This window comes from Mustela nivalis (genome assembly GCF_964662115.1).
Source record: "Mustela nivalis genome assembly, contig: HAP1_SCAFFOLD_2301, whole genome shotgun sequence".
NCBI lineage: Eukaryota > Metazoa > Chordata > Mammalia > Carnivora > Mustelidae > Mustela > Mustela nivalis.
Genome location: NW_028134364.1, coordinates 47866 through 68168, shown reverse-complemented (window position 1 = coordinate 68168; position 20303 = coordinate 47866). Strand labels below are relative to the sequence as shown.

Below are 20303 nucleotides of genomic sequence, written 5' to 3'. Positions count from 1 at the left end.
ATTAATTTTGACTCCCTATCTCCCATTATTTCAGTGCATTGAAAGCTGACCATATGTGGTACACTTATTAAAAGCTCTGCTTTCTCTGTCTTATAGTTTCCTTTCACTTGTCCCTATAAACCTAGAATTTAAACTTTATTCTCATTGTGTTGCCTTAGGCTTTAAGAGCAAATAATTTGTCCAGGGTTGCTTGTGTAAGCATGGTGTAAACTCTTCTTTGGGTATCTTGGTGTTCATGACCCCTTTCAGGCCAGCATTCCAGACCCTGGGCTCTGTTCTGCCCTGGCTTTCGTCATACAAGGCTACAGTGTCTATCATGGTCTTGATAGAAGGTGGCCACAAAAAAACACCTGAAAATGTGGAGAATTCTGGTTAGACCAATAAATACACAAGTGAACTTAGACAACTCATGTATTTACACATATCTATAATACTTGTCATATCTTTATTTTTTTCTCTTCTTTCTTGTCTCCTTTACAGACAGAGCTTCAATTACTTGCAGAATTTCTCTCACAGCATTCCAAGTTTCCAGTGTGCTCTTTATCTCATCAGACTTCTGATGGTCATTTTGGAGAAATCTACAGCTCCTGCTCAGAACAAAGAAAAAATTGGTGATGGGCCCAGATCCTCTTTTTAATTTTTTCTTCATGAATAGGATTAATAACTAACTCAAGCTTATAAAATTAGGGCTTCCTAGGACCTTGTATATTTTATATGTAAAACCCCCCATAACTGTGGATGTGCCCTTTTGCCATATCAAAAGGACATTTTCCCAAAAAGGAGCTATGACTGATCTCTGCTGATACTGCTTAGTCTGAGTTTGGTTAGTTCACTGGTCTAGCTAATTTTCTGTTTGGCTTCTGTTAATTCATGTCCTTTTTCATAAATTATCTGAGACATTTGACAAAAAGAGACACAAACTGCTAGGTTAATAAAATGGGAGAAAGGAGAAATCAAGATTTGATTAAGAAAGATTTGATTAAGAAAGGTTGGGCCCAGTTCCTGATCTTTTTCTTTTTTCTTAAAGTATTTTATTTATTTGAGAGAGAGACAGAGATGGGGGATAGAGTGTGAACTTGGAGGAGAAGGAGAGCCCAATGCAGGGCTCAATCCCAGGACCCTGGGATCACGACCTGAGCTGAAGGCAGATGCTTAACCGACTGAGCCACCTACGCACCCCTTCTGATCTTTTTCTTTAACTACTTTTTGTCATAGCTCTTTGAATGCAACTGACTAATTATATATCCTAATTGACAGCACACACAGAAAGCAAGAAGAAAATGCAAAACAAACCTTTTATTATTTCCTGTTGATTAAAAGGGGAGAGTTTGGTATGACTCTTTAAGATGAGCATGGCTTATTGATCTGCCCAGGAGGAACAAGATTGGTTTTCCTAATGCCCAGCAGTGTGTGTCTGTTCAGTTCATGTTTGTGTGTTTGTTAGGACAGGGTGAGATTGTAGGATGCATTGTGTCCTAGACAAACGCATTTATTTCTGGTAGAGGGAACCAGTAGAGCAGGAACCCGTGATAGGTTTTTTCAAATTGTCAGACTAGGAACTTCAGAGTAAATATAAAAAAAAAATCCTTTTGCTCATTAATCATCCCCCGAGAACCTGAAAAACAAGAGTATAGTCAATTTTCCATGCATGAGAGGTATTTGTCTTATTTCTCAACAGCTTCATTGGCCAAACAGTTCCTCTGTCGGGTGTGGCCAAGTGGGGAGAAAGAGAAGAATAGCATCCCTACTGAACAGCTCCATACTTTGCTCAGGTGAGAGGCTCAGTTTCTTTCCATGAACCAAATAGTCCATTTTTTTTTTTTAAGATTTTATTTATTTATTTATTTGACAGACAAATCACAAGGAAGCAGAGAGGCAGGCAAAGAGAGAGAGAGGGAAGCAGGCTCCCTGCTGAGCAGAGAGCCCGATGCGGGGCTCGATTTCAGGACCCTGAGATCATGACCTGAGCCGAAGGCAGAGGCATTAACCCACTGAGCCACCCAGGCGCCCCCCAAATAGTCCATTTTGCCACTGTTGGGATCTCTCACATGGTCAAAGACTGAGAAATTGCTATGGTTAAGGGGAACTTGGAAACAAAGAAGTAGGTTTGAAATAAACAAAAGTTGTATCATGCTATACACCTGAAACTAATATAATGTGGTATGTTAATTATACTTGAGTAGAAAAATGGAATAAATTAATAAAAAAATGTTTAAAGATTTTATTTATTTATTTGACAGAGAGAGATCACAAGTAGGCCGAGAGGCAGGCAGAGAGAGGAAGGGAAGCAGGCTGAGCAGAGAGCCTGACGCAGGGCTCAATCCCAGGACACTGGGATCATGACCTGAGCCGAAGGCAGAGGCTTTAACCCACTGAGCCACCCAGGTGCCCCGGAATAAATTAATAAATTAACAGAATTTGTAATATGTGGATCATAGACCCTCTGGTTCTATTTTATTTTATTTTATTTTTTAAAATTTTACTTATTTGACAGAACACAAGAAGGGGGAAAAACAGAGGGAGAGGGAGAAGCAGACTTCCCACTGAGCAGGGAGCCTGATGTGGGACTAGATCCCAGGACCCCAGGATTATGACTGGAGCCGAAGGCAGACGCTTGACCACCTGAGCCACCCAGGAGCCCCACTGGTTTTATTTTATACTGTCAGTTAGTTCCTGACTAGCTGGAGGAAGTGGAGGAGTCTGCTGTTGTGTTTTGCCTTGTTAGAGTTATGTAATTATTTGTTACCTACTATATATCCAAGACTCATCCATCACTTCCAAAGTGTCAAACTATATATTCAATTGAAACATCATTTCCGGGACGCCTGGGTGGCTCAGTTGGTTAAGCAGCTGCCTTCGGCTCAGGTCATGATCCCAGCGTCCTGGGATCGAGTCCCACATCGGGCTCCTTGCTCCGCGGGGAGCCTGCTTCTCCCTCTGACTCTGCCTTCCACTCTGTCTGCCTGTGCTTGCTCTCTCTCATAAATAAATGAAATCTTAAAAAAAAAAAAAAAAGAAAAAGAAACATCATTTCCTTTACCTCCTGATAATTACCTGGAATCTTCATTTTATTAAAAATAAATTGCAATAGGGGCACCTGGGTGGCTCTCCCTCTGCCCCTTCCCCTGCTCATGCTCTCTCTCTCTCTGTCTCTCTCAAATATATAAAATCTTTTTTAAAAATTTTTAAAATAAACGCTAGTAGTTTTTTTAAAGCTAAAGCCTAAGGAAACTGGGTGGCTCGGGTGGTTAAGCGACCAACTCATTATTTCAGCTCAGGTCGTGATCTCAGGGTAATGAGACTGAGTCCCGTGTCAGGCTCCATGCTAAGTGCAGAGTCTGCTTGGGATTCTCTTCTCTCTCTCCTGCTGCTCCTCCTGCTTGCATGGACACACCTACACATGCTCTCTCTAAATAAATAAAATCTTTAAAATAATAAATAGATAGATAAAGCAAAGTACTTGGTAATATGTCAAGAAAGAATTCTTGATTTTGGAATTCTGTAACATGTATTTATATTCCTGTGGCTCTCAATGCAGCATTTACCTGCAGCATACAAACAGTGTTCTGAAGGCCATAGAGGAGATTGCTGGAATTGGTGTCCCAGAACTGATCAATTCTCCTAAAGATGCATCTTCTTCCACATTCCCTACCCTGAACAGGTAAGGGAGTTCTCTCCTCCAGTTTTTCCCCTAATTAGAATAGAATCATATTGTCCAATATATGTAGTTTCCAAATAACTACCTCACCCTTCATCGAATTCTGATGCAGATGGTAGAGACAGTCATTCCTTCAACACATAGAATGTCTTCTGTGCATTCTTTTTAAGGGGCTCTCAGCCAGCCCATGTGAAAGGACCTTAGTGAGGCTTGAATTTTCAGTAGAGTCTTCAAAGACAAAGAAGATTTAGTCACCAAACATTTCACGTTAATATTTTCATCCTTTCGAAGTGAGACTATTATTGTAACCGTCTTGGGATAAAGTAATGGTTGTATCTGGTCACGCACATCTCAGTGGGTTTTGTCTCATACAAAGTCTATAAAGTACCTTCAACATTCCCCATGTTATTGAACCCTTTGAGTGATTCTGTGAGGTGGGTGTCATTATCTCTGTTGTACTCATGAGGAAAATGAGCATTAGAGGGGAACTTACTCAGACTTACACAGACAGTAAGTATGGAATTAGGAACTTGAACTTGGATCTTCTTACTGCCACCTCACAGCTCTCCCATGTCACTACATGGTCTCCCCTCATAAAGTTAATTCCATTGTTTGACAGGTCATTTTCTTGGGCTCCTTTATGAATCCTTTCCACTCCCCCACCCTTTAACAGTGGACCCTAATGAAAGGGAATTCTGAGAGGTGGAGAAGGAAATGACTTCTAGTTTCTTGACTTTCTTGGAAGTTCTTTCTAACCAGTCATCATTGTATAAACGTGTATGTCTTCTAGGCACACCTTTGTTATTTTCTTCCGTGTGATGATGGCTGAACTAGAAAAGACAGTAAAGGGTCTTCAGGCTGGCACCGCAGCAGACTCACAACAGGTGGGTCAGATACTCCCACCACAAGAGGTAGACCTGGTTACTAGGAAGCCACTGCATCTTTTATTTCTTGGGTCAGAGTTTCTTCTAAGCTACTTCCTTTGAGTTAGAGAGATTGAGAATTCTTTTTCAAAGAGTTCCTGGTTTAATTTCTTTTTGTTCCAGTTTGAGGGAGGATTGGACTCTATATTTCCTGGCTACTGCCCAGGGGAAGGCTCAGATTGCTCCATAAGTCCTAGCTCTGGAAAAAATGTCTTTGGTTGCAGCCTCCCATGCCCAGCAGTTTTCTGCTTGTGAGCTGGCATGAGGGGAGCAGGCTTATTTAAGATGCTGTGCTACTGCCTGCTAACCAGGACTGAGCTAGACTGCTGAGAGCATAGGGATCAGAGAAGCCACAGGGATCCAATCACCAGCAGGTATGTTGCAGAGGCTTTTTCCTACTTGTCAGTTACTGACGAGGAGTCCTCTTTAGAAACTCTCTATAAGGTACCCTGTGCAGGCCTTAGAACCATCTTGTGGGTTACACTGGTAGCATCTCATTGAGAGAATAATTGGCTTAAATTAATCTTTGAATAGCTATGTAATCTAGGACCCATATATTAGTGGAAATACAGTAAGAGAAGTCTTGGCTGGTTCAGAAGTACCTGTATATTTGGTTGCCCCCAGATTCATGAGGAGAAGCTCCTCTACTGGAATATGGCTGTTCGAGACTTCAGTATCCTCATCAACCTAATAAAGGTGAGTGAGTGTGTAGCCTCCTTGAACCACCTCGCCAGCTAAATATAGAAACCGAGAAGGGTCCTGGCTTCCAAAATGGACTCTCCCTGCTCGTTTCCCCTCCCTTCCTTGGGGGACCTGTTCTCACTTGTCTTCTTTCCTTGACCCTCAGCCCATCCTGGATAACCCCTTCTATCCCTAGGTGGTATCTTTTTCCTTCTCTTCCTTTCTCCATCCGTGTCTGTGCCACAATACTATTTAATGGCTCTCACCTTGTCTTGGGTCCTCTGTGACCCAAGCACATTCCCACTCTTTCTTCCAACCCTGAATGCCTTCTTTATCCCTCAAACACACAGTGTACTCTAATCCAATCCATGATTTTGCTAGGCTATTCTCCCAGCTCAGAATATCATTCTCTTTCCTTTCCACCTCTCATCCATCTTCCTTAAGGCTTCACATCAAGGTTTGGACTTCTATAATGCCATCTTCTTTTTTCTTTTTTTTAAGGTTTTATTTATTTATTTATTTATTCGAGAGAGTGAGAGAGAGCATGAGAAGGGAGGAGGTCACAGAGAGAAGCAGACTCCTCGCTAAGCTGGGAGCCCTGTGTGGGACTTGATCCAGGACCCCAGGATCATGACCTGAACCAAAGGCAGTCACTTAACCAACTGAGCCACCCAGGCGCCCTATAATGCCATCTTCTTAATATCCTGTTAGAATCAATTTCTTACTCTTCTTTGCTTCCCTAATTCCTTTTTTTTGAACCTCAGTGATAGTGATTACTTTATTCTGTTTCATAATTAATTTAATTGTTGACATGCCTGCTTCATTTTAGAATTCTCTATGACACCAAGAGCTGTACTGTGCACAATGGGGAAGAGGCTGGGGGTGCTGAAAGGAGCAGACCTCAGCTTTGGTTTCTTATCTTTTGTGTCTCCAGGTATTTGATAGCCGTCCTGTTCTACATGTATGTTTGAAGGTGAGAGGTTGACCTGGTCCTCTTTAGTATCTATTCTTCTGTGGATCTTTCTACAAATGGCCTCAGCTGAAAGGGGTTGCTTAATACTTTGCCCTACAAGCCAGAATTTTCAGAATCTGTGTTAACAGGTGGTCGTTTAAAAAAGACAGTGGATATGTTTTTTTCCCACACTGGTGGGATGACTAATGTGGGAAAACTTTTCCTCTGAGTCTGAAAACTTTTGGTCTGAGTCTGAGAACTATGGGGGGTTGCTTCGGGACAGCTGACTTCAGGAGCAGTAGTCACTCGTTGCCATTCCTTCCCAGGCAAGAGGGAGGAAGGAGTGGTAGGTGATTCCTCTTTTTATTATTTTACTTTATTTTATTTATTTATATATTTTTAAAATGTTTATTTAAAAAAATTTTTTTTTAAGATTTATTTATTGGACAGAGAGAGATCACAAGTAGGAAGAGAGGCAGGCGGGGGCAGGGGAAGCAGGCTCCCCGCCGAGCAGAGAGCCCAATGCAGGGCTCCATCCCAGGACCCTGAGATCATGACCTGAGCTGAAGGCAGAGGCTTAACCCACTGAGCCACCCAGGCACCCCTATTTTATTTATTTTTAAAGATTTATTTGAGAGCGAGAAAGAGCATGTACACACGCAGGGCGGAAGGGCAGAGGGAAAGGGAGAGAGTTTTAACTAGACCCCACTCTGAGTGTGGGGCCTGATGCAGGGTTCGAGCTCATGACCCTGAGATCATGACCTGAACTGAAATCAAGATTTGAGATTTGGATGCTTACCTGACTGTGCCACCCGGGCACCCCTGATTCCTCTTTTTAAAGCCCATGGCTGGTCTCATGAATGTGGAAGCTGGTATCCCAATAATCTCCCAACTTCTCTCCCAAGGAGAGAGTCCAGATTAGGCCTAGATTTGATGTTGGGTTAGGAGTTAGGGTATGTTGTGAGGAGAATGTGTCTTTCGATCTCCTTATGGTTCCTTCAAGTAGATGGCTCCCCGTCTTGTTACCCCTGGCTCCTCTCTTCTTTACTCCACCCTGGAGCCAGTACAGAAGATGAGTGAGTAGGGGTAGTGATTTACCTGATTAGTAAATTTGGCAGTTGGTTATATGCTTCCTCAGCTCTACACAGTTTTTCCTTTGGGAAGTAAGTGGTTCTCTGACAGCTGGTCCACCTGTTTTCTATGCCCCCTTTCTTATAGTGAGCAAGGTCTCTGCCCATTGGCTCTGTCTAGGGTAGAAAAGTCTGCCTAACTCTGAGGTTTAGTTAACAGGCCCATTTAGTTTTTGCATTAAGCTTATGTTCTCCAAATTAACCTTTTGGACTCTTCCCAATTTATTTCTTATATATATAAATAAGAAAAGAAAACTCCTGGGCTGGGTGATGCTCTGCTTCCTGAGGTAGGAGCCCTTCATGTGAAAGACCTCAGTAGAGGTCATCACCAGTTGTCTCTCCTCTTCTTCAGTATGGGCGCCTCTTTGTGGAAGCATTTCTGAAGCAGTGTATGCCGCTCCTCGACTTCAGTTTTAGAAAACACCGGGTAAGAACTGAGCTCATAGAAGAAAGATGTGCTCTGTACAGTTACTTAGAAGATCTATATAGTGGCTTATAGGCTAGGAGTGTGGGCAATTCCCTTGCCCAGGTTCTGGGCCACAATTCTACTCTGGCTCCTTTGGTCCACTTCCCCTATCACCAGAGATGCCCATAGTGGACTGAATATTCCAAAGTAGGCTGAACTTCAGATACACTCTGATTAAACCCACCCTTCTACTTCTATATGGGATCTGAGGGTTGTCACTCCTTTTAGCTGGATTTTGTTGTCTTGTTACACTCCCAGGACCTCACATATCAGCATGTCATTTGCTTATTCCTTTGCACTTATCTAGGTCTACCCTCAGGAATAATAACAACAATAATAATAATCATCCCATTTGTGTCATAAACTCTTTGCTATTTTAATGGGTAGTCTTTTTTAACATGCAGACTTTTTTTTTTAAGATTTTTTTTTTAAATATTTTATTTATTTGACAGAGAGATCACAAGTAGGCAAGAAAGGCAGGCAGAGGGAGAGAGGGAGGCAGTCTCCCTGCTGAGCAGAAAGCCCGATGCAGGGCTTGATCCCAGGACCCTGAGATCATGACCTGAGCTGAAGGCAGAGGCTTAACCCAATGAGCCACCCAGGTGCCCCTAAAGATTTTATTTATTCATTAGAGAGAGCACGAGCAGGGGGAGTGGCAGGGAGAGATGAAGAGGGAGAAGCAGACTCCCCACTGAGCAGGGAGCCTGATGCAGGGCTTGATCCCAGGACTCTGAGATCATGACTTGAGCCAAAGTCAGATGCTTAACTGACTGAGCCACCAGGCGCTCCTGTAATAGGTAGTCTAGAGAGGTTTTTTTGGCCAGGGTTATAGTAGTAAAATAAAGATAGAAACAAAGGTGATGATTTCTTACACATATTTAGCAAGTTTGTAAGACAGTCTCACAGTGTTTGTTGGTGCTGGTTTCTCATAATCTAGAAAGAGAAAGGGGGGGATAACTAGTTAGCCCTAGCTTCGAGGGCCAAATTGAGATGATTGCTAATACACATTTGGAACTTATGGAGTTTATCCTCTTTGGAGCGCTTGGTTGCATCTAAAATGAAATGAGAGCATTTAATATGGCATTTGTAATTTGGTTGGTTGTAGGAGGATGTTCTGAGCTTACTGGAAACCTTCCAGCTGGATACGAGGCTGCTTCATCACCTGTGTGGGCATTCCAAGGTAAGAAGGAAAGTAGGTCATGGCACCAGCCCACCTGTTGGCTTAATCTGCTGTGTGATTAGGAGATCTACAGGCTCCAGTTCCTTCTCCTTTTTAACCCTTCTTTAGTCTTTGTTTTTGAGACCATCTGTCTAAAGGCAGTTTAATTCAGAGTGGTCAGATCCTTAGTTGCTAGTTGAAATTGGGCAGTCATGTAGAGGGCAGTTTCTGCATCTAAAGTTTGACTCAAACTCCGTACCACTCTTTCCTCTAAAGCTTCTCTTTGGTGAGAGAGAGAATGTTGGTGGACGTGTTGCTTCTATAAAGTACTCTGGGTGGGAGGAATATTATGTAAGTGATGAATCTCTGCTAGAGACAAGAGGTGGTTCTAAAACCAGCCATATTCAAAGCTTTTCAGCTGTACTATTTACTTGTCAAGGAACACATCTGTCTCTTGTGAGAACATTTTACCATTAGAGGATTTTTCCACTTAAAGCCTACAGTTGAACCGTTGTCACTTTTTGTCTGAAGAAACACAGAACCATAGAGCTCTGTAGTCATGGGCAAACCAAATTCTTTCTCAGTCCAGTTTCTATTGCTCTCTTCCTCCCCAGTTCTAACTTTAGAAATTGCTAAACAGGGGAATTTTAAGAACCCCTAGCTAAATAGGGATACTCTGTTGTTTAATATCAGTATAATACATTTTCAAGAATATTTTAGGTAAATTCATTGATAATTGGTCAAGAAGAGGTTATGAAGGACCTAAAGTGTTGGTCATATGTTCTCTAGACTCTTTTATCTTGAAGGAGAGCTTCCATTCTCTTCAGAGTATTCTGCCAAACTACTATTTAATGGAACATGTCTCAGGCCTATACTGGGAGGACTTATGCTCTTATTCAGTGTTCAGGATATCAGGGAACTCAGAAGTTTCTATATAGGAATGTGAAAGCATAATGATAAATCCAGATGAGTTGGTGCATTTGTTTCCATTTAGATTCACCAGGACACGAAACTCACCAAACATGTGCCCTTGCTCAAAAAGACCTTGGAGCTTTTAGTTTGCAGAGTGAAAGCCATGCTTATCTTCAACAATTGCAGGGAGGCTTTCTGGCTGGGCAACCTCAAAAATCGGGACTTGCAGGTAAGCCTAGGGCCCAGCCCAAGATCATCTATTCCCACTCTCTGTGAGAGCATCAGAAGTATGTCAAGGAGGTCAGCTAAGCCTTGTTCTCTCTAAAAGACTGCCTTTCTCTTAAGGCTGTGGCCATTTAGCTCTTAAAATTAGGTCTTAGTCATGGGTCTTAGTCATGCTTCTGGTCTTAGTCATGGGTTCTACCCCTCCTCCTAGCTATACCACTATAACAACAAGGCCTCAGAGATAGAAGAGGCAGATCAATAAAACCTCTCTCCTTGGCCAGAGTGGGCTCCTGCTGTAAGTACTACTGAGGGTAGATTCATAATAACATTTGTTTATGTGGACAGACTTTTTAAAAAATTATTTTGGGTCTTTTTCTGAAACACTCTGTCTTATTTCTGAAATTATTCTCTGCCTAATTTTAACAAATAAACATTTCTAAGGTCCTTGAACTGTCTGGCTAAAATCTTCTATGGCTTAGAATACTGCTTTGGAGTTTTAGCAATTTTCTTTTCTTTTTTTAAAATATTTTTTTATTTATTTTAAAGAGATAGAAAGCACACAAGCAGGGGGAGTAGCAGGCAGAGAGAGGGAGAAGGAGAAGCAGACTTCCCAGTGAGTAGGGAGTCTGATGTGGGGCTCAATCCCAGGACCCTGAGATTGTGACCTGAGCTGAAGGCAGATGCTTAACGACTGAGCCACCCAGGCGCCCTGAGTTTTAGCAATTTTCATATAGAATCCAAGCCCTTCTCATTCATGTTTATAATAGCTGAGGGGCTTATAATCTTATATATGAAAGGAATAGCACCCTGGAGACTTAGTTTCCTTTCTTCACATTTGCTCTATGAGATATTATTTCCACAATACTATTAAACAAAGTACTGTAATAAAACAATACTGTTGTTTCCATGAGAAAAATAAACCTTAAAGGTGTTAAGTAACTTACCTAAAGTCATTCAGCAATAAGTGAGAAGTGCCAGGGTTTGAGTCCAAACAGAAATGATACAAAGCTGATGTTCTTAAACCACTTTGTATAATATCTTTCAGCCTCAACATGGCCATTTGTAGTTGGTGTATTGGTGGTCATGTACTTTAAGGTCTTTGGGAAATCTCAACAGTACTCAACATTTACTGAAAGAGTCACCAATATACCCAGGCCTTGTATGATACTATTATGATACTAGAATACAACAGTGGACTAGTTGCAAAACTACATATTATATTAGTCCCACACATATCTCAGAAACCTTGGGTTGATTATCACTTCTCTAGGTGCTAGATCACAGGTTGATGTCTGTGTTTGACCATGTAGAATGCCTAGAATATTATCTTTCCCATTGCCTGTAAACTAAGCCTTTCTCCTCTTGAGACCCCAAATATGATAATTATAACCACCATTTGTCTTGGCCCATTCACATTTAGGGTGAAGAGATTATGTCCCAGAACTCCGAGGAAAGTGAGGATGATACAGCATCCCAGGTCTCCAAGAGCAAAGCAACGGAGGTATCTCTGCATAAGTGTGCAGTGGCTTGTTGCATTTTGTTACTTATTCTAAGTCAGTAGAAAGTATAGAACTTTTACTGCTAATTTTTTATTTAAGTTTACTTATTTATTTTAGTTATCTCTACACTGTACCTGGGGCTTGAACTGAGATCAAAAGTTACCTGTCCTTCCAGCTGAGCCAGCCAGGCACCCCTCCCTACTTATGTTTATAATCAAAGACTTCTGTGCCCATCTCCATTCTCTCCAGAAAAACTTCTGTTTTTATATGAATTCTTTGGGGGCCAGAAGAGTATCTCAAGTTGTGGCATATGTTACAGAGTTAAAAATTCCCTTTCGTTATTCATATTAAATTCATATCTGAAATAAATTTTAGAGGGGAGAAAAGGTTGAATGTTCTCTGAGTACTGAGAATAAGTTAAAACATTTAAATATGTGGTTTGAATACATAAAATAGAAATATAAATGCATTTGGTGAAAGCATAGAATCAAAAGCTGCATTCACTGGGGACTATAGTAAGAGTAAGGGTCCTTGTTCTTTTCTGGGCCACTTTCAAGACTTTGAAGCAAGCTGTAGGAAAATGTATTATGTTTTAAAAATTCTCTTTAAATTTACATGGGTTTTGGACAACAAGAAGCTCATATTTAAGAACCCCTGCTGTGAAGCCTCTCTATAATGCAGTTTGAGGCTAATGCAGAAAGATCATTTAGCATGAAAAATACTTTTATTATTTATATAGTATACCTCTACCTTGTTCTCATTAAAAATTTTTGAAGCAGATGGTACTCTGGTAAGCAAACCTCCCAGGTTAGAGTTGCAAACCAAAGGATTTTATGCTAAATTCCTTATTGAGATATACCAGAATTCTTAATTTAGCAAACATTTCATTCTGTATTGAGTGGAAGACAATGGCTTATTTAAAAATCATGTGAATTTGGTTCAGTTGCAGAATGTTATAGGTCAGTATCACAGTGACCTCCCTCCATGGTCATGATACAAGAAAAATGGGCACGTTTCAGTTCTTTTTAGAAAAAATGAGTGGCTTAACAGCTATCATTGGTTTTAACAGTGATACAGTACAGTTATAAATCCTGTGGGAGCAGTATTGTAATATATGGGGACACCTAGATGACCTAAAATATCTAATTATCCTTTGCCCCTTAGGATGGTGAAGAAGATGAAGTAAGTGATGGAGAAAAGGAGCAAGACAGTGAGGAGAGTGATGGTGACTCCGATTAGACTGCAGAGAGATGGATGCCTGTTCTCCATCTCTGCTAGACTCTTTTGTATTCAGAGTTTGAAATCTGGTATCTATCTTCCTTACTGGAAGCATCCTGTTCTGTCATTACAAGAGTGGGCTTTACTGAATCACCTTAATTGTGAATTTCATAGGTCATCTAACATCATCAGAGACCCTGGCTCAGGATTCCACTGTAGCATTACTTACCTGTCTGGGCAAATGTGGTGGTGCTTTGCTGTGGAATACTCACGATTCTGGTCTTTGAGAGCTAGTTTTGAAACTTAGAATTTAGGATTGTACCAGTTTTACAAATAAATTCTGTTTTAAGTTCTGCCTCAACTACCTCATTCCTCTTTCTGAATTTTCTTCATCAATCAGGAATTACATGGAATTCAGCTAGGATTTGTGCAGAGAAGTAATGGGACCTGGTGCCAACACATCAGTTCTACCAATTAAAATCATGTTTCCTGTTCTAAAGATCATCTTTATTTGAGATAAGATCTTTGTGATATTTTTGAAGGAATGACAAATTTCTGGTCAATGCCCAAAGAAAGTCCAAAAGGATAATTCTGGCTGCTTTAAAAAATTTTTTTGGTCGGGGCGCCTGGGTGGCTCAGTGGTTAAGCCGCTGCCTTCGGCTCAGGTCATGATCTCAGGGTCCTGGGATCGAGCCCCGCATCAGGCTCTCTGCTCAGTAGGGAGCCTGCTTCCTCCTCCTCTCTCTCTGCGTGCCTCTCTACCTGCTTGTGATCTCTCTCTGTCAAATAAATAAATAAAATCTTAAAAAAAAAAATTTTTTTTTGGTCATGTAGATGTAAGATAAAAAGGGAAAAGTCACCATCAAACTTGTGTTGACTTTGTATATATGTTTATTTCCACATTATTCTGAGTTACACCTATAGATTTGTTAGAACAGTGCTAAAATGTGGAGCTCTCTTGTGTTCTGCCAGAAAGCCCAGTTTCATTGCTGCTTCCAAGTTCTTTCTTACCAGGCTATAAATATTCTTTAATATTTGCTAATATTACTACCCACTTTTGTACTCCAGTGTTACTAGGATGTGGTTGGTTAGGGGTTTTGGTTGTTGATTTGGTGGGGGAGATCATTTGCTTTGTTTTTTATTATTTAATCCTTGACCTGTCTGTATATTTTTGACCCCTTCATCCTCATGTACATGGAAAGCCATAATCTCCTTCCTTGACACCCTTTGTTTCCCCATCTCATTGTGGTCTTCGATGTTCAAGTGAGTTCACACTAGGCTCATTGGTTTATATGGTTTAATGGTTCTTTCTCACATGTACATGTCAACACTAGTTTGACTCTCTTTTAAATGTTGTTCAGCTTTACAGTGGAAATGTTCTCCTTTGCTCTGTCACTGGCCTTTGGGCGGGGTGGGGGGGGGGTGGCATAGGAGTTCCTGAATTGTCACTGCTTGACAGAAAAGCAAGATGGCTCGAGTGATGTCAATTTCCTTTACATGGACAGGTTTCTGTAAGCTTCAGGCACGTAGCATAGGACATGATATGAGGAAGAGGAATCAGATGGGAACCCTTTACTTGGAGTGTTGCAAGGCAAAGGTGCACTTCTTGTATGTTGCATACAGTAAGAGGATAGAGCGCAGCATCTGTTTGCACATGGTCACTGTCATCTGAATCTGAGGTTCCTTAAGTCCAGTAGGCCACTGGTTCTCCCGGCTGATGATTTTGCAAAAGGCTGATTTATCTGAAACTCTGAAGGTCCCAGTCCATTTTGGTGGCTGAGCTGTGATGACCCTGCCGAACACGGAATCCACTCCACTGAGACGGACAGGCTGGGGCTTCCTGACCAGCCCTTTCTTGTTGTTCATGGTTCGGAGCTCTGATGTGTGGCAGGGCAACTTGGGACTTACTCCAGGCTCCAGAAATGGGCTGTCTAGAACTAGAGTGACCTCTTGAAAGCACAACTGCACTTCAAGGTCAGAAGGGGTATGTGGGAAGCAGGGGGAAGCCCTAAAGGGATGCTTTGAAGAAGGTGTAGGTGTTGTGTGCCGCAGCCATTGGAAGCTCTCATCCAGTGGGGTCCATGGTGACCAGAGCTGGTATCCTGCCATTGACAGTCCTAAAGAAGAGGAATCAGAACATGGAATTTCCCTAGCATGGTTTTGGTGAGGGCACGGCCATTTAAATTCTCATTTGTTTCATTATTGACTTTAACTTACTTTGTAGTTCTCATTAACAGATTCCAATAGATGTTAAGGGCACTAGTAATTCGATAAAGGGCATTAGTGGTTGGTAACAAGTATTGAATCTGGCAACTGCTATGTGTACTGAAACTTTATTGAATCTAATCACAAGCCTCTGAAGTTAGGTTTTAACCTATTTTACAGGTGAGGAAATGGATTTGTCCCATCCAGTTCACTAATAGGACATATGCTGTGTTGATAACTACTAAAGATAGAATCTACACCTCTGAGGTGGCAGAGGCTGCTGGCACTTCATGATGAGATATTATTTGTGGCTAGAAGCTCAGAAAAGCCATGTCTTGCCAAATATTGTGACTCTAATTCCTGGTACTTTATACCAGTGGTCCTCAAAATGTGATCCTGGCACTAGCAGCTTCAGTATCATATGGAAATGTAGAAATGCATGTTCTTGGGCCCTACCTCAGACCTACAGAATCAGAAACTGGGGGTAGAGCTTGCAATCTGCATTTAAACAAACCCTCCAGGGGATTCTGATGCACTCACAGTTTGAGAACTTATGCCATTCCTTTTAAGGAACTTAGGTTTCGTTATTAATTATGGAGACAGTCGCCTCTTGGCCCTAAAAACCCGTTGTCTGACACAGGGGCAACAGCTCTCTCAGGGCCCTGAACTACTTATGTACTACCTCAGAGGAATTATACCAGACTAGGAGGAAGAAAAGTTTCCAAAGGATGGTCTTAAAGATTTTCCTACTTCTCCTAGGTGTGTTTTGTCTTGTTTTTCATTTGTTATGGGAGAACTAGTGGTTAAGATCCTGGTTCTTACCCCCTTTGAAGAAAAAGCAAAAGGCTGGGATGATGTTTCTAACTAAAAATTTATTTAAGTAGAATTTGGATTTTCCATCATTCTACTTTAAAATTGCCAACAGATAAAAGGTTTTACTGAATTCAGAAGAAGCTAACGTTTTTTGAACACCTACGTATTATGTTAAGGGGCATAGCAGTTCCCTTTTCTTTCCAGCCAAGTATATTTCTCTGCCCCTTCGCTCTTCTCCCACAAAAGGTTAACAGCAGCAGATCTGATCCCATCCCATCCAGTAATTGCCCAGGAAATGCTGTGAAAAGTTGACTCCTCCACCACAGTAAAACAATAAAGTTCATTTTTAAAAAAGAGTTGATGTCATATCAAACCAGAAGACTTGTCCCTGACAGTGGTTAGTATAAAGGAGATTTATTGTTTTCTTTCAACTGTTATGTCTCTCCTTATCTCTACACTCCTTCAATTACTGTGTTCAAATATCTGGACTGCTTTAGGATGAGAAACTGACAATGAGGGGATGGTTATCTATTACAAGCAGACTATGAAAGTCTTCTGATGCTTGATATCATCACCCTGAGAATACTTCCAAGATCAGGGCTCCTCTGGTACAGCACCTCAGCAAGGTGGTGTGTGAAGGGTGTTAATTTCTCAGTATATGACCAAAAAGATTATTTAATCCCGGGATCCTTTTCCTGACTCCCCTCCTAAGAGCAAATAGGGCCAGAGGCAAAAGGCTTTTTATCAAAGATCCCGCCTTAACTACTGGACAGAGCCAACCTGGGGATGAGAGAGGGCTTCTGACCCCAGACCTTTAAGCCACTTCCACCTAAAGTTAAAATAAAGACGATTCGCCCCTCTTCTCCCACTACCCGGAAATCACTGTCCTCTACTCCAAGAGGGTTTGAACCTTGGAAGTCTTCAGGCTGCTTTAATAGTTCCCAAATAGGGAACACCTTGTACTCCTGGCCAAAAAGTCTTCCCTTTCATACGGTCCTCCCGTTCCAAGAAACCGAGTCCCTCGATTTCCCCACCTGGGAAAGGGGACGTAAGCGTCCAAATGCAGCTGAGGTCCTCGTGAATTGTGAACTGCGATCCTGATCCAGAGAGGCTGGAGCTGCCTGGAGTGGGGAGACTCCCCCTCCCAGCGGGAAGAAGGGGCTTGTCCCCCGGGGGTCCCTAACCGGGGGTGGGGGCCAGACAGCTCTGGCCCGAGGCGGAGGTGGCGGTGGGAGCCCGGGCCCGGTCCCACCATCCGGGCCGGGGGCTCACCTGCTGAACTCGGTGGGCCGCACGCTCCCGAGTGGCGGCCGCTGTTTCCCAGCCGCATCTTTCTCTCCACCCGGCGCCTGGCAACCGCCTTTGTGACCCAGGTCCGCGGGAGGAGGCCGGGCCGCCGCGGGGGTGGGGGCTCGATGCGCCCTGCTGACAGGCTTCCGGGCCGAATTCCCCACCCCCACCTCCTTGCAACGCCGGGTCCAGGCCTACACCTTCAGGCGTGCGGATTGAAATCCCTTCCTCTTCGTTCTGCCGCCCCCTCCTCACCCCGCTACACCTGTGTGCTTTTGAGGAGTCCCGGCGGGCGGGCACGTCCACTTCAAAGGGTGTCAGGGACCTACTTGAAAGTACCCAGACTTTTAGTTAGTCTTGACTCTAAACAATGCTCAGGGATTATTCAGGCTCAAAGGTTTCATTGCTGCATTGGAATGATCCCAGCGAAAGGAGACAATTTATAAATGCTGGCTTTTCAAGAGCAAGAAGAAAAACACCTGTCTTCCCTTGACTAACCAAAGATCTTTTTCTGCCTCCTGTTAAACCTCAAAAAAGACAATGCCGTCCTCTTCTCACAAAGCTGAAAGCCTGACCATTTCACCATAGTGAGTGATTTGAGAACTTCCTAAGCATCACTGCAAACAATTTCCTTGGAAGGCTGGAGGGAGGAGTCTCTACCCAACTGACTTCGTATGTCTCCATGAAGTTCTTGAACCTAGGTAGGTTCATTGGGGTGAGGTTCAGAGCCAACTGCTAAGAAAGAATTCTTAAGACGTCTTTGGTGCAAAAAGGTGGTTTATTAGAGAACCGGGACTGCTGCCCCCGGGGGTGTGAGGAGTGGCTGGTTATATACATAGGAGTTGGGTATATGAGGACAAAGGGGTATTCAGAAGAGCTATTGGGGTAAAGAAGACTGTCAGGATATTGAAGGCCTGGTTACTATCAAGCCAAGGCCGCTTTCCCTCTAATGAGGCACTAACATAAAAACAATTGGGAGTCTCCTGGTGGAATGTTACATTCCTGCTATCAAGCGTCCTTGTTAGTGAGATTTGGGTTTAGAAGAAATTTAACTTTATTTACTTTTCCTTCTACCTCTGCCTCCTTCAGTTTTGTTTATGGAGGGGACGGTGACATTAGGGCTTGAGGAACTGAGTTATGTGCCTCTGGAAATTGGGCTATTGATAAGGTAACTTCTTTGTTGTAAATCTCAAGGACATTTGTAAACCAAGGGAGACTCCTGCCTTGCAGGATTGTGATCTCTGCAAGTTAACTATTTGTTTTTCTTTTAGGGCAGCCAAAGGTGCCTGAGGAATGTCACACATACTACCAAGGGGAGTGGGTGGAGAGGGAGTGCAAGGTGCCAGCTTTTGCTTTGTTTTCAGCCAGACTTCTGCTCCCTCATCATCCTCTGTGCCTGGCTATCCCACAGCCTGGCAGTGTGAAGTATTTGTGGCAAGGATTAACTAATGGCCTCACTTACCCTTACCTTGTACACCCAGAAATTGCCCTTGCACTTTGCCAGCTGTAGAGCACAGAACAAATAAGAGCTGTTACCGTTTGTCTGACTCCTTGGGAGAAGCTGAACAGGAGAGATTGGGGCCGCGGAGGTGGAGTCAGGCTAAAGATCCCGATTTGGAAGACCAGATGGTCTTGAGGCACTTGTGGAGAATTGTCAGATGCTGTGTGCCTGTGTGTGTGTGTTGCACCCTATGGAAGGAGAAGGGGAGAGTTTGGAAGCGAAGTCAGAAAATGGAAAGGGGCAGAGTGATGAGTCTTAGAAGACGCTGAAATGATTTGAATTGCAAAACTTTGTTTTCCAGTGAGTTTATTTTTATTTTCATCTCGAGTAAAAGAGACACTGTTATTTTAAAAGCAAACAAACAGTTTTTATTGCACAGTTGTGTTTTTTTTTTAAATGAAAGTCCCAAAAGCAAAATTGTATAATTAAAAGTGGTTGGATAGAGAGGGCTTAGTGCTGCTATGACAATCTGTACCACAGTCCTCTGTGCCATCTGCCAGCTTTAAGGGAGCTATTTTTGGAGATACCATTTGCTATTACCCCTGGCTCTGATACTGCAATTCCATGGCTACCACACAGATATGGAAAACCAGAATCTCCCATACTACCCATTACTGATGACCTACAACATCAACTTTCTTTGTATCATGCAGTGCTCAACATTCTGTGTGCACTTTCCTCAGGGATTGCCACGACAGTGGTCATGTTTGCTCTGCCAAAAGATGATTCAGTTCTTTCAGAGCAGCTAGCAACATTGTCATGGTGCACATGCTATATCCTTAGCTGCATAAATGATGGTCCAAGTGCACATGATTGCAAAAAAGATTCACATGACCACTGTTAATGCAATTGACACATTTCTTCAAGAATTTGTTCCCAGGGCGCCTGGGTGTCTCAGTGGGTTAAAGCCTCTGCCTTTGGCTCAGGTCATGATCTCAGGGTCCTGGGATCGAGCCCTGCATCGGGCTCTGCTCTGCGGGGAGTCTGCTTCCTCCTCTCTCTCTCTCTGCCTGCCTGTGATCTCTGTCAAATTTAAAAAAAAAAAAATCTTAAATAAAGAAAGAAAGAATTTGATCCCACACTGATTATTACGTGGGGAGCCATTGACAAGATTCCCCAAGTTCTGTGAAGCACATGGTAGATCTAAAGTCAAGGATCTTGTTTTCTTATGCTGAAGCAATCTGCCACCCAGAAACACTCTTTGTTGCACCAGCAACATTCCCAAAGAGCTTGCCTTTGTACCCATCATAAACAATTTCTGCAGTGAAGAACTACTATGCTGGCAAACCCATACTGAAGGTCTGCCTGATAGCAAGCTTCCTGAAGCATGTAGGAGAAAGTGCCAGAAGTCCAGAGGAATAGTCTTCATTCTGGGACAGCTCCATATCCTTGAGTTGTTTGGAATTGCAGAGGAGATCCTAGAACAGAGGTATAAGAAGTCCAGCAAAAGGAAAAGAGCTGAGCCTGACTTATCTTGTGGAAGACCATTAATCATAAAAAACAAAATGTTGGGGCTCCTGAGTGGCTCAGTGGGTTGAGCCTCTGCCTTCGGCTCAGGTCATGATCTCAGGGTCCTAGGATCGAGCCCCACATCAGGCTCTTTGCTCAGCGGAGAGCCTGCTTCCCCCTCTCTCTCTCTGCCTGCCTCTCTGTCTACTTGTGATCTCTGTC

The 20303-nt window shown here is 42.7% G+C and overlaps 2 protein-coding genes across 4 annotated transcripts; one reads left to right on the top strand and one right to left on the bottom strand.

Moving 5' to 3' along the window:
• The first annotated feature begins 483 nt into the window (after positions 1-483).
• Positions 484-13184, top strand: LOC309858393 (Fanconi anemia group D2 protein-like). 2 transcript variants are annotated; one of them, XM_082751097.1, is made up of 11 exons: positions 484-611; positions 1679-1772; positions 3539-3661; positions 4449-4542; positions 5206-5277; positions 6197-6235; positions 7697-7771; positions 8916-8990; positions 9964-10110; positions 11527-11607; positions 12770-13184. In XM_082751097.1, exons 1-11 carry the CDS (start codon positions 560-562, stop codon positions 12842-12844), a joined length of 927 nt encoding a protein of 308 aa, XP_082607223.1. In that variant the 5' UTR covers positions 484-559; the 3' UTR covers positions 12845-13184. The 2 variants fall into 2 exon arrangements, with proteins under 2 accessions (XP_082607223.1, XP_082607224.1); XM_082751098.1 differs by lacking the exon at positions 6197-6235.
• A 922-nt stretch (positions 13185-14106) lies between these two features.
• On the bottom strand, positions 14107-17403 carry FANCD2OS (FANCD2 opposite strand). 2 transcript variants are annotated; one of them, XM_082751092.1, is made up of 2 exons: positions 17114-17403; positions 14107-14940 (listed from the first exon to the last, which is right to left on the bottom strand). In XM_082751092.1, exons 1-2 carry the CDS (start codon positions 17169-17171, stop codon positions 14396-14398), a joined length of 603 nt encoding a protein of 200 aa, XP_082607218.1. In that variant the 5' UTR covers positions 17172-17403; the 3' UTR covers positions 14107-14395. The 2 variants fall into 2 exon arrangements, with proteins under 2 accessions (XP_082607218.1, XP_082607219.1); XM_082751093.1 differs by having other exon boundaries at positions 16876-17191.
• Between the last annotated feature and the right edge of the window lie 2900 nt (positions 17404-20303).

Bases quoted from the DNA above. Each gene is read 5' to 3' on its own strand.
- LOC309858393 (XM_082751097.1), top strand. From the start codon at position 560: ATGGTCATTTTGGAGAAATCTACAGCTCCTGCTCAGAACAAAGAAAAA. The intron at 3,662-4,448 runs GTAAGGGAGTTC...TATGTCTTCTAG, and splicing joins ACATTCCCTACCCTGAACAG to GCACACCTTTGTTATTTTCT. The intron at 11,608-12,769 runs GTATCTCTGCAT...TTTGCCCCTTAG, and splicing joins CCAAGAGCAAAGCAACGGAG to GATGGTGAAGAAGATGAAGT.
- FANCD2OS (XM_082751092.1), bottom strand. From the start codon at position 17,171: ATGCGGCTGGGAAACAGCGGCCGCCACTCGGGAGCGTGCGGCCCACCG. The intron at 14,941-17,113 runs GTGAGCCCCCGG...CCTCTTCTTTAG, and splicing joins CGGCCCACCGAGTTCAGCAG to GACTGTCAATGGCAGGATAC.